Source organism: Nymphalis io, chromosome 13 (assembly GCF_905147045.1).
Source record: "Nymphalis io chromosome 13, ilAglIoxx1.1, whole genome shotgun sequence".
Taxonomy (NCBI): domain Eukaryota; kingdom Metazoa; phylum Arthropoda; class Insecta; order Lepidoptera; family Nymphalidae; genus Nymphalis; species Nymphalis io.
The window spans coordinates 9489945-9503703 of record NC_065900.1 but is presented as its reverse complement, the minus strand read 5'-3'; the positions used below and the strand labels follow the sequence as shown (position 1 = coordinate 9503703).

Here is a 13759-nt window from a genome sequence, read left to right as displayed (position 1 = left end):
CAAATATTTCTTTTTAAAAAGTGCTGTTTATTAAAAAAAAGTATTATATTTTTAAATAGCGTGAAAGGTGTAAAATAAAAGTAGAACGGCTTTAAAAGTCACATATGCATGTTTGCCATATTTTTGTAGAACAATAATAAGAGTTTCATGTAAGACCCTAGCTGGATCATTTTATTTAGCTTCTAGTTATAAATATATTATTGTATATAATTTTTTTTATCAATATATCAAGTCAACACATGAAAGAGTCGTATTCTAAGTAGAATTTTCTTCTAATTTGTATCTTAATGTTGTTCCGTAAATATTTTTAAATTTCTTTTCATATTTTATATTAATTTTATGTGTTGTCTTCTGGCTGGTACTATTAAATAAAGTTGGTATGATTACTTATAATATATTTTTGTTCAATATTTTATCATAAGCTCCTAATCAAAAAAATACATAGTGCCTTTTTTTTAAATAATAATTTTCATACGAACTTTGTTCTTTGTCAACTTTTATTTATTTTATATTTAGAAATAGTATTTAGTTGTAATTATTGCATAGTAAAACATGTTACGATGTAAATAAAAGTATGTGAACTAAATGTTTGTCTTTTTATTTATAAAAATATTACACGCACCCTTATTTAGTTTTTTAACCCATTAATTAAGCACTTTGAGTTTACACAGCACAGTTATTTTCTATGGAAAACTAAGATTACAAAGTATATTTATATATATAATTAAATACATATAATACAAATTAAAATAAGTACTTGTACTAAGTTATACTTGATTTTTTTCCCAGATGACAGACGCATATATTTGCAATAAAACAAATGATAGCGGCCAAAATGAAAAAAATATATTTGTAAAAGTAAATACTGGCACTGAACAAAATGGATTAAATAAGTCAGAAAATACAAACGTAAGTGTTTTATTACAACAGAAAGATATGCAAGGATTAGCTTTAGATATTATATCTCAAAAAGGTGCTGGGAAAATACTTCAAGAAACTGTCAATAACTTGGACTGTGCAAATGCAACAAAGCATAAAGACATAACTAATCAAAACAAGATCGACACTGACACTGTATTAAAATATGTATACAAGAAAGGTGATAATATATTAAGTAAAGAGAAAACAAAAGGTCATTCTAAAAACAGTTTAAATAGAAAAAAACGTAATGTTCACGGTGAAAACATACATCATGCTCCACTATTGTTTGATTCAATTACAAAGCATGACAATAAAGAAAGAGAAGATTTGGAATTACCGCTAACTCCAAACGGAATCATCAAAAGTGCAAACTTGGCCGATTTTAATATTAAAACACTGCATAAAACATTAAAACCTACAAATGTGGTAGAAAATAATCAAAAATATAATCAAGACATCGAAAATATTGAATACTCACCTATACTCAAAAACATTGAGACAGAAAATAACAAGAGTGACCAAGATGAACAAATTGGTGATAAAAAAAATCCATACCGAAAGGATTATATTGAAAATGATACAGATAAAGTTATTAAAACGCAACATGTTAAAGATAGTGAAGAAAATATTCTTTATCCAGATTCTGATAAATATAGTGATATACCAGAAAACACTGAAAAAGAATTGAGTCGAAGGCAACAATCCAAGGAAAGTGAGGAGAGTATAGAAAAAAATTTACCAAAAAAATCAAACGTTAATTATAAAAGGGATGAAGATGAAGTTGTAGAAAGAAAACATGACAGAGATAATGAAAGAAACGCTGTTAATGAGGAACATTATGATAAATATAGGGATATACCTCAAAATACTGAAGAGGAATCAATAGAGAGTAAGGAAAACGATGAACAATATTCAACAAGACCAACAATTGATGTACACCATAAGGACGAAGATTTAAGCACAGAAAACGAATACAATAGCAGAGAAAACAAATTCAGTGAAGAAAGAAAAAGCTCAGCCGACAAGGAACTTCTTCCAATTGAGACAAAATCAAGCGAAGATTCAGTAGAAGATAAAAACCAATATTCATCGGACAAGGATTATGTAAGCGATTCACCCCTAAAAGAAAATTTAAGCTCTCGAGAAGATGATTTGGTTGATTTTAGTCACGAAAGCATTGAAGTTAATGATCAAGTTAGAAAAGCTAAAGATTTTAATAAACATAATCATAATGAGCATATTATAGCAAATACCCAAAATAAACCCAGCAAATCGAAAGAACACTTGACTCCTACAGATGAAAATAAAAGTAATCAACTTAACGACAATTTTAATGATTATGAAAAACAAGTCAAAATTAATGATGGGGAAGTTAAACCAGTAATAGAACTTAATAACGAAGATAGTGATGAAGAAAGTGACGAAAATCCGAAAGATACTATTAACGCGAATTTAAGAGATAACGTTGAAAAAAAAATTAATTCGGACATCTCACTAGAAATCGAAAATCCCAAAGAAGATAAAATTAATCTTAAACAACAATTTGAAAGGATACCTTTAGATTATAACCATGCTCTCAAAAAAACAAATACTAGTCAAAATGAACAAGATGGCTCTGATGGTACTTTAGATACCCTTTCTCCTAAAAATGTCGATTTCGATGAAAATTTAAATATAAAATTTAGTGACGTAACTGTCAAACTACCTGAAATAAAATTACCAGATGATATTTTATCATATGCAAAAGAAGAACCCGCTTACGACAATAATAAGGAAAAAGATAAAAAAAACTATTTTTATTACGATGATAGCGACGAACAAACAGAAGAAGAATCTGACAAAGCTAATAATGATAATGACAAAAAAAATAATCGCGACGATTTTTACAAGCCATATTATTATAAATCTAATGAAAAATTAAAAAATATAAATAATTATGATGAAGAAGATGACAAAAGTAATGAAGAAGACCTTTATGATAAATTTGTACGAGAGCGCTTTGGTAAAAGCAAATCTTTTAGACAAAGATCAGAAAAACTACAAGAACTACCACCGAAACAAAATAATCCTAAATTGTTTGAAAAAATTCAAAACGTTTTGAAAAAGGCTAATAATATCCAAAAAGAAGCCGAGAAAAGTGGTGATCCAAAAGCTGGATATTTATGGACATTAGAATATGGAGAGAATTTATAAAAATATTTAATATATTTATGTATATCATTACATAATACACTTAAACGGTAGTGTGTCCTGTATAAATAAGTATTTATTAAACAGTCATTAAATCTTTTATGAAAAGGTAAATTATCGTGATTATTAGCATCGAAAGAAACATTGACAAAAATACATTTTTAAATATATAATAGGTCAGCTTTGCACGTAAATTATTGCATGAATTCAAGAGAAACTTAGCTATATGTATATAAATTAACCAGAATTTTTTTATTTTGAAAATAAAAAAAACTTGAACGTAAGTAAACTAAAGACAAAACTAATTTCTATATCTTAAGACTATGCCTCAAAAGAATCGTCGTTTCCAGTAGAGCAGTTCTGTCAGGACAAGTCTGTAAAACATAGGAACACAATTCGCATTGCCTGTTTGCACAATATTTTTATCATTATCATCACGTTAAAATATAAGCTATGATTTTTTAGAAAATAAGTAAATTGAATAATATTATATTATACAAAATATGTTTAATTTAGGTTGTACATGTTATTGTACAAAGTTAATCAACTGAATAAAATTTTTAGACTGATAAAATTTAATTGTTTTATTGTAATCGTACTTATCTCATTTAAAAGGACACAATTCAGAACCCTTTATATGCGGAACATTTTAAAAATTATGCAATATTATTTAAAAATAAAATGTTACTTTACAGATGGTAGAGCTTTGCGCAGGTTTGTCTGAAGTACCACCAACTCATTACATATTCTACCGCAAAACAATAGTGCTTGGTATTATTGTGCTCCGGTTTAAAGTTTATGTGAGCCAGTGTAATTACAAATTAAAATTCCCAAAGTTGGTGGTGCATTGGCGATGTAAGCGATGGTTAACATGTCTTACAATGCCTATGTCTATAGGCATTGGTGAACACTTAAAATCCATTGTTCGTCCATTGTTCGGCCCATTTGTTCGTCCGCCTAACTATTCTATAAAAATTAAAATTGAGATCGCTGGCAATAAGTTTATAGATAATGATTTTGCTATTTAAGAACAAGGCGCTTTAAAATAGCGAACAGTTGTGAATTATTACAGTTAAATGATGTGGTTTTTAGGTATAGGAAAACACAAACTAAAACAAAAGAGTATAAAAAATTATTTATCAAATACAACCATAGATTAGCATATCATTTTACAATTTTGTTTATGGCCTTTAAGAACATTTACCTTTTGTTCATTAAAATTATGTATTTTAAAAAAATTCAATTGTTATTAATATAATAGCCTGAATATTGTTTTGATGTTTTGGCCAACCAATGTAACAGATTATTGTCATACATTACAACAACAACCAACTGTCCTGTTCTCTGCAAGGTAATTACTATAGTATCCTAAAATAGCTTCGAAGAAAGAATCACGATTTTCAGTGTCAAATAAAATATAGGAAAAGTAAATTCCATGGCTAGTCAATGCACCTTATAATGCTTTACAAAACAAATCCGAAACACAATGCAAATCAGAGTCCAGTCACTAGTGTTAAAAAACAACGTAATCGAGTGTTGTATATATAAGATTTTCGATTAAACTTTCTGTTAAAAAATATTAATTGTCTGTTGTTGTCAATTATTATTGTCACTGTCACTTGTCAGTCATGTTATAATTTGTCAATGTCAGTTTGCTAACCTAACCTATTTCCTTTTTTAATTGGTAGTTGGTACTTTCTTCAAGAAGTTTTAGTCCTTTAACTAAATATTTTCTTTTCAAACACATTAAATTTGACAAAAAACATAAATTTCATCTCACAATGGCCGAAGAAGTACAAAAGAAATGGCAGAAAGAATTCGAAGTTTTTAATAATTTAAAAAAAGAATACCACAAGGCAGTAGCCCAGAAACAGCAATTGGACAGCCAATTGAACGAAAATAAAGCTGTAAAAGAAGAACTTTTATTATTGAAAAAGGATGCTGAAGTTTACAAACTCATTGGACCGGTATTAGTTAAGCAAGATTTAGAAGAAGCAAAACAAAATGTGGCCAAACGATTAGAGTATATTAGTAAAGAAATAAAAAGATCGGATGGAAATATTTCAGCTTTAGAAAATAAACAAGAAGCTGTGCATGAGAACTTAAATAAATTGAAGAGTAACCTGGATAATCTGAAAATTGCTGCCTAAATAATATTCTTTAGTATAAAAATTAATTGTGGTAACATTTTTTGCTAATTTCCAGTTTTTTTTATTTTTCTTTCTAATAACTTACTAAGAAACACCAGTTTAATTAAAATGTTGTCTGATGAAACTTGTAATGTTAGGAATATAACTAGTAACTGTGTGAAGACTCTTCTTTATTTATTTTAATAATAATTATCTCAAAACATTTTAAAGTAGTTTTACTAATATTTACTATAAGTGTAAATTAAGCAAAGAAAAAAAGAAATTCCTAGAAAAATATTATTTTTACTTACTAAATGATATTTTATAACTTTATAATCTTTATTTAATTATCAAAATATATTAACTTAAGCAGTTAAGTACTTAAATAATGTACAGTTTCTGAATGGTTAATCAAAGTTAAATCAAGCTATTTAATTTTAATCAGAATGTTCATTTGTAACAATCAATGACAAAATAGGTTTTTATAAAATATATATTATGTATATATTACCATTTGAGTATTAAATAATAACAAATTGTTTTAATTTCATTAATTGTTTTGAAACTTGTCTATATCTATCAAACTATCTACATCTATACTGGACATTCATATTTCATGATACATTAAGTACATGAAATAGTAGCAAGTTTGTTTTAGTTTTAAGTTATTAACTTGACAAGAACAATAGATTCATCTATTTTTTTTTATATCCCCTCAACTAGCAAGCATCCCAATCTGAGATGATTGTCTTATGTCTTGTTACACAGAAATAACAACAATAATATATTATCTTACTCACACCTATTTCAATGTGTATAGGAAAGAATAGGCCAGCAATCCAAGCAAAATTATTGCACTTTTCACTTAATTTCCAATGTCATCACCATGTATGTAAAAAACTTATTTACATATTAATCTGTAGGGAGTTTTATGAAGAATTCAAATATATATATATATACTCCGCCCTGCCGATACCTACCTTAACTATCCCGGCTACATGCTTGAAGAATCCTACTAAGCGAAAGCCGGGGTATGCTTGTTCGTCAGGGCCTACGCTGCTTGGAGGACCCCTCCTTCTCCATGTTGGTGGTACATGTGGACCTGGTTCGTCAGAGTCGAGTCTACATGTGCCTCTATAGATCCCACAATGGACTTGGAGACAAGCCGATTATTTGACCATCTTAGTCGAGTGGCAGATGCTGCGCAAGAGCAATTTCCTAACGCGGAATTGATGTTTTTAGGTGATGTTAATGCTCACCATGAATCATGGTTGAAATCCCTCAAAACTGACCATGCTGGAAGGACCGCTCATGCTTTTGCTCTCACACATGACTTGACCCAACTAGTTAATCAGCCCACCAGGATCCCAGATATTGATGGACAAGCGCCTTCTCTACTAGACCTGCCGACTTCTCACCCGGTGGAATATCAGGTTGTTGTTCAAGCTCCACTTGGTTCTTCGGATCACAGCCTTATATCTACCAAAGTGCCATAGGCCAAGCTGCTGCCACCAGCGGTATGCAAACGTCGCGTTTGGCACTATAAGTCGACAGATTGAGACGGTATGCGCGATTACTATTCGTCAGTCCCTTGGAAGGAACGTTGCTTCAGTGGGAATGACCCGACAGCTAGTGCCACTGCTGTTGCTGATGAGATCATGTTGGGAATGGAATACTACATTCCTAGCTCAGATCTCATCAGTAAGGGTACGCGTAACCGTTGGTTCACTCGTGAATGTGCCGATGCTGTATCATCTAAGCAGGCGGCATATCGCGCTTGGATCCACGGTTGCATTAGCGAGGCATCTAACATTGACTCACTGAAAGCAAACAACAAAAAAAACTCCAAGTCCTGTAGGCAGGCATACACGAGAGCGGATGTACAGTGCATTGTACAGATCGGTCATGACCTTGTTTCGCATCCTAGGGACTCCTGTAGCTTCTGGCGTCTGACCATGTCTGTGCTAAACAATTTCTGCCAACCTTCGCTGCCACCGCTCAGAAATCCGGACAGATCGCTAGCTCACAGAAAAAGGCGATCTTCTGGCTAAACTCTGTGCCGATAACTCCGTGATCTATAATTGTAGTGCGCTGCCATCAACAATACCTTCATGGGGCCACACGATGCCTGACATCAAAATCAGGCAACGTGAGTGCGTGCAGAGCTGCAATCACTTGATGTACGGAAAGCTAGCGGTCCCGATGAATTACCAGCCATAGTGCTGAACAAGTGCGCGGCGAAGCTGTCTCGCGCCGAGTGTTAACGCGCCTGTTCCAACTTTCTCTCTCTTCGGGATGTGTGCCGGAGGCTTGGAGAAGAGCTAATGTGCAAGCGGTTCCCAAAAAAGGGATCGGTCTGACCCGGCAAATTATCGGCCAATAGCTCAGTGCTTTGTAAGGTGATGGAACGGATACTAAACAACCAACTGATCTATTACCTAGAAGATCACTGTCTTATTAATGATCGTCAGTACGGGTTTCGACCAAAACTGTCCACAGGTGATCTTCTAGCGTACGTAACACACCTCTGGGGTGAAGCTATCGACAAGCATGGGGAATCGTTGTCTGTCAGCCTCGATATATCCAAGGCTTTCGACAGGGTCTGGCACAGAAGTCTTTTCTCCAAGCTGCCGGTATATGGTCTGCCTGCTCAGCTTTGCACCTGGATTGCCACCTTCCCACACAAGCGCAGCCTTCGTGTTTTAGTTCGTTGCGCTTCACAATTCTATTTAGTGAAGGCTGGGTCCCCCAGGGATCTGTGCTATCTCCCTTACTCTTTCTTTTGCATGAATCAATGATATGCTCTCTCTTGGGAACATACATTGCCATGCCGACGATAGGACAATGTATGGTGGATACCAAGGACGCGCAGTGGCTGGGCGAGCGGAAATTGTGGAGAGGCGGGAGGATCTTGTCATTGAACTCGATAGGACGTCAGAGCTCATTGCAAAATGGGGCTCTGATAATCTTGTTGAGTTTAATGCCAAGAAAAAAAGCTGGGGATGATACAAAGCAAAATCGCCATGCTGGGGATGGAGGTTCGCTGCGACCTTAGTTCAAGGGATTACGTCGAGGCTGTTATAAAAACAGCTTCACGGAAACTCGGGAGTTCTGAATAAAGTGCGGCGTTTTTTCACGCCACAACAACTGTACCTGTTGTACAAGACACAGGTACGGTCTTGCGTTGAATATTGCTCGCACCTTTGGGATGGCTCCGCTAAGTACCTACTAGAGGCCTTGGATCGGTTGCAGCTACTCGAGCCTTTACAATTGCGTCGAGAGATAGCAGCGCTGAGCGCTTTCTATCGACTGTATCACGGCGAGTGCTCTAAGGAATTATTCTCTCTGATTCCTGCTTCCCCCTTCCCTCATAAGTCTACGCGTGCTGGCTCTCGATGTCACCGCCTAACTGTGACATCAATTCTATCGCGCACAAAAAATGCAACTCTCATTCATACACATGACATACTGCCAAAAAATGGAATTCCTTACCAGCTCACGTGTTCCTTCCCGGGTTCCTTCAAACGAGGCGTGAAGAGGCATCTTCGGGGCCGGCAAGGCGGGGGCGGCTACTGCAGAACATTCTTCCCGACTGTACTGGCCGTCGTCGCGCTTGGACTCTACTACCACTTAACATCAGGTGGAGTAGTCATTTGCCCTCCCGGCAAATATAATAAATATATATACAAAATCATGGAGAAATCTTCGAAATAATGCATCTGTCCCTACCCAGCGAGGTGCCCCGTGTGCCCCATGCGCGGGTAACACCAGTTGAGAGAAGTTCTTAAATAATAAAATTGCATTTGAGATAAAAAAAAAAACAAATTACATTTAAAATATATATTAATTCATAATCATTTTTGTTTTGTCTTTGTCAAACATTTATAAATTCTTAACATTAATGGCACAATCTGCTTTAGTTTCTTAAACAAAAGTTTATCAAACATTATTATATAATAAAATGTAAATATGCACACAACATTGTGTAGCTTTTGACTAAATATTTCTTTCAGTGACAATAAAGATATAGGACTATAATTTAAATATCAATATTAAAAATAAAAATGTCAATATTGGCCCCACAATTAGGAATGATCATCTCAATAACTTTATCAGTCATTTGTAAATGCCAATGATCATAAGTCTTCTCAATTAATTAATCAATAATTATCATCATTTGACACATTTTGTTATCTAAAAGAAATTTAAAAATACTTATGGTGTATATAACATCTATAACTCCTATATCTAAACATTATAAATTGTTATAAAAATACTAATTTGTCTTAATAACATATATGTATATGATTACAAAATATAAATTATTTGATATATTTGTCATTTTCATTTTTAAATTTTTATTTTATTTTACTTTGTACACAAGGTACACTACAAAAAGGCATTTCTTGTTTAACAACAAATCTGCCACTAAGTAAACTTTTACCACACATACGACCTGAACAGATGAAACATTCTGCATGCCAGTGCATATTGCTCCATGATACACCTTGCTGTTCAGGACCTATCACACCACCACATGCCCTGCAGCGTTCAGCATAAAATTGATCATAACAGGATAAGCACACAGGTAGTCCAGTTTTATCATCTGGTACATATTTTTTCCCTCCAAGTGGTGCATCACAATGATAGCAACAAAAATGTTGCACGTGAAATGCTCTCCCTTCAGCTGCCGTATATGGTCTTGTAAATATTAATTCATCACAACCAGCACAACGAGGTATTTCTAAAACATTAGCCAAATCTCTGGCACAATATATTTCTCCTTTATAATAGAAATATACAAGATCAGCCAAAAGCTCTCCACACTTGCAACATGTGAAACATTGTGGATGCCAGATTGCCTCTTGTCCAGCTCTCTCAGCTTTTACAGCAACTTCTCCAGCAAACATAGGTTTCTCACAACGTTGACATGGCACACCTTCATTGTATAATTTCCTATTAAACTCAATTTCCTCAGGATTTAGAGATATATCAGCAAATTGAGTAAGTATTGGATTTAATTGCTCTGCATAGCTGCTAATCTGTACTGGATTTCCACTATGATCAAGTTGAATATTATCAGTAGGACTATTCCAATCGTTAATTTGTTGGGGTACAGACATACCACCAGGATATGTATTGTAATTTGGCAAAGGTGGAGGGGGAAGATCTTCTTCAGAATGATTCCTCCGATATTCTCTCAAAGGAGCTGTTTGTTGTGGCTCCACTTGATTCATTGGTTTTGTGGTGGTAGAATACTGAGGATTTATTTTTGTGGAACAAATAGTGCCACTATGTTCTGGTGTAGTTGGTTCATGTTTCCAACTCCATATTTCGCCATTTGGGGCAAAAATAGTCCCTTTTTGAATTCTGCCATCTAGTAACTTTGCTGTGCCCATAATATTATTGTTACTTACAGACCATAAATCAGGCATTACCTGAGCACCTAATGCTTTATTTGCAAATTCATTTACCTCTTCCTTAAATTGTGTGTTTTTATTGTACTCATCACGGAAAAGCTTTATTGGCTGAAGATAAACATCATTAGAAATTGGCAAACTTAAGTCATTTAAGTTCTTAAACAATTTATCATAAACAGGACCATGTTCAACGGCACTTTTTATCCTGTCAGATTCTATTCTCATTACATGAAGTTTATCTTTTACAATTCTGCTTAGTATGGCACTAGATTTATAATCTGGCAAATTGGCAGCATTACTGACAATGTTACCTTGTGAATCCAGCATAAGTTTCTTATCAGAAGCATTTTTAGGCACTATATTGTACTTAACTCCTCTTGATATGTTTGATATCTTCAATGGCAGTGCATAAGATTTTGTGTTGTTTGTGGCAGTATGAGATTTGCTGCTTTCAACAGAGTATACTTCACCATTTTGAAGAGGACCAACTCTTACTACATTACCCATGCCAACCACATGGTCTTTTATTCGAGTGATATATTCCTGCAAAAATAATAATATTAGATTTAGTTGATTTACTATTAGAACTTTAATTTTCCAATTGTTAAATATTTCTGTAAAATATAAAAAAAAATCTATGATCTTGTTTTATTTTGTAAACATACCGTATGCTCTGATTTCTCTTGATCAGAAGCATGATGTCTTGCAGCAGGGGCTACATCATGTGGTGGCAACTGTGTGCGAAGTTGTGCGCGACGTTTTTTGGCTGCTTCTGAACCCGAAACTGGAGCCAGTGGACCAAGGCATGACATATATTCTGATACCTGAAACAAAAGAGATGTAATAATATGAGGCAGCACCTTTTTCCACCACTTTTAATTTACCTAAGCATGATAATGAAGACCATAGATGCTAATTAAATTATATAATATTTTTATTGAGTTCCGAAGCAAACATTGCCTGCCTTTAAAATGTTACTACTTATATTTGGTGGTAGGGCTTTGTCAATCCCATCTGGGTAGGTACCACCCACTCATCAGATATTCTACCCCTAAATAGCAGTACTTGTTATTGTTGTGTTCTGGTTTGAAGGGTGAGTGTAATTACAGGCACAAGGAACATAACATCTTAGTTCCCAAGGTTGGTGGCGCATTGGCGATGTAAGCTATGGTTGACATTTCTTACAATGCCAAAGTCTATGGGCATTGGTGACCACTTACCATCAGGTGGCCCATATGCTCAACTGCAAACCTATATTATATTTAAAAAAAAAATAATAATAATTTGAAAATTAGTTTTTACTAAAGGAATTTCCTCGTGACTAAATTGTATTGACTAATTAAGCTTAGAATTTCATCAAATTGTCTGTATAGTCCAATGACTATACAAACAATTTGATTCAATGGTTAGACATTGAGCTAAGTCATTATAAGTAAAGTCAGATAAGTTAAGAACTTTATTTTATGTATTTTATATGTCAGTTTATAAAAGGCATTTAAGTAGTTTATTGTGAATGCTAAACAGTAATATTTATGTAACAAATAACAGCAATATCTAATTTATTGCTTCTTATCATATCCTTATCATCCTTATCTTATATTGATAGTATAACAGTCCTATGACATAATTCATTCTCAATAATATGAATAATACTAACCAATTCTGTTGAGGCATTTGGTGGTACCCAATCGAGTTTCACTGGCTTATCTGTTACACCTCGGATTTTAATAAGGGGCACTGTAATCATAAAAAATAAAATAAAAAATATATCTTGAAAGAACAAAAATTGTTACCAATTGTTTACTAAATCTCAGTTAAATATAACAGATTAAAAATACAAGAGAAATCATATTCAACCCAAATCTATTTTAAAAAACTTACATGTAGCTTTTTTCGGCTTAGCAGTGCCGAGTAGCTCAAACTGAGCCCATCCTGACAAATCATCATCTTGGACATCATGCACATCCTTACTGCAGTGACAGGCTCTACAAACCTTACGCCAGAAATGTAAATCCAAGCCAGGACAACCTGAACCTGTGAAATTAAGCAGTCATGTTAATTATTTATATTTAAAAAAAAAACATTTTTTGTCTATATTATATATCTTAACAGAAAGAAATGTATGATGTTGTTAAGAACAAATAAATCAATCAACACAAATTATAAATTAATAGCATCGACATTAATGACATCGACTTCAATCAGCACAATGATAACCCACCACATGAATTACAGGGCGCGCCGGCGCCGCTGTCGTGACCGAGACGAGCTTTACTCAATTTTTCCCTCTGACTTTCTAACTTTGACAACCAGGCCGGTGCCTCCGGCGTCTCCACGCACGAATCAGCCATCTAAAGGTATAAAACATAAGTTTAACAGTTGAAAAATATATGAAGACATGCAAATTGATGTATCATAACAAAGAATAGGACTCACGGTTTTGGTTTATATAATAATCGTTATAATGGTTATAATACCAACTAAGCTAAAAAATCAACTTAACAAAGACAAATGATGCCTATCTTAACAAAAATTGTAGTAAATTAACACAAAATAATTAAATAATTATCAAAATCGTCTACTTCAAAAGAATAACATAAGTGTACTGTCAATTTGACAGTTTATTTTATTGTTAATTTGCTTTGATGACTAATGCTGCTCAAAAAATAAACTAAAACTTTAATCTTTAATGTTACTAGCTATAACAATAAAGTAAATAATATAATTGTAATTAATATTATTATGACTAGTGTAGTGTCTTTTATATTAAATTAGTATTCTTACGGCTGCATATTGCCAATATTTAGATTCTATTATTAATTTAATCCTATGAAAAGAAAATTGATTGATATTCTAAATTTATATTGATAATAACTGAATAAGAATTATATCTCATAATTATTTGATCGATTATAAACCTTATATAGTTTTAATTTTGTTTCCGATACCGATATATGGTATCAATTGTACCGATTGTTAACAACATTGTTTGATTATGTTAAAAATTAAACAACTAACATACGACTAAAATCTATTATTACTGTACACTTAACAGTTATCACATCATAATTTACGTTGAAAACGTACCTACTGGATTAA

General features: G+C 33.2%; 3 protein-coding genes across 3 annotated transcripts; 2 read left to right on the top strand and 1 right to left on the bottom strand.

The window, feature by feature from the left end:
- The first annotated feature begins 936 nt into the window (after nt 1-936).
- LOC126772969 (uncharacterized protein DDB_G0283697-like) lies at nt 937-3114 on the top strand. Its single transcript, XM_050493573.1, has 3 exons — nt 937-1074; nt 1225-2810; nt 2943-3114. The coding sequence occupies exons 1-3, from the start codon at nt 937-939 to the stop codon at nt 3112-3114; spliced, it is 1896 nt and encodes a 631-aa protein (XP_050349530.1).
- Nucleotides 3115-4756: 1642 nt separating this feature from the next.
- Nucleotides 4757-5464, top strand: LOC126772748 (prefoldin subunit 6). Its single transcript, XM_050493282.1, has one exon. It carries the CDS (start codon nt 4893-4895, stop codon nt 5259-5261), a length of 369 nt encoding a protein of 122 aa, XP_050349239.1. The 5' UTR covers nt 4757-4892; the 3' UTR covers nt 5262-5464.
- Nucleotides 5465-9112: 3648 nt separating this feature from the next.
- On the bottom strand, nt 9113-13247 carry LOC126772675 (testin). The gene is made up of 6 exons (XM_050493124.1): nt 13097-13247; nt 12882-13011; nt 12542-12694; nt 12318-12397; nt 11326-11484; nt 9113-11203 (listed from the first exon to the last, which is right to left on the bottom strand). Exons 2-6 carry the CDS (start codon nt 13009-13011, stop codon nt 9599-9601), a joined length of 2127 nt encoding a protein of 708 aa, XP_050349081.1. The 5' UTR covers nt 13097-13247; the 3' UTR covers nt 9113-9598.
- Nucleotides 13248-13759: the final 512 nt, after the last annotated feature.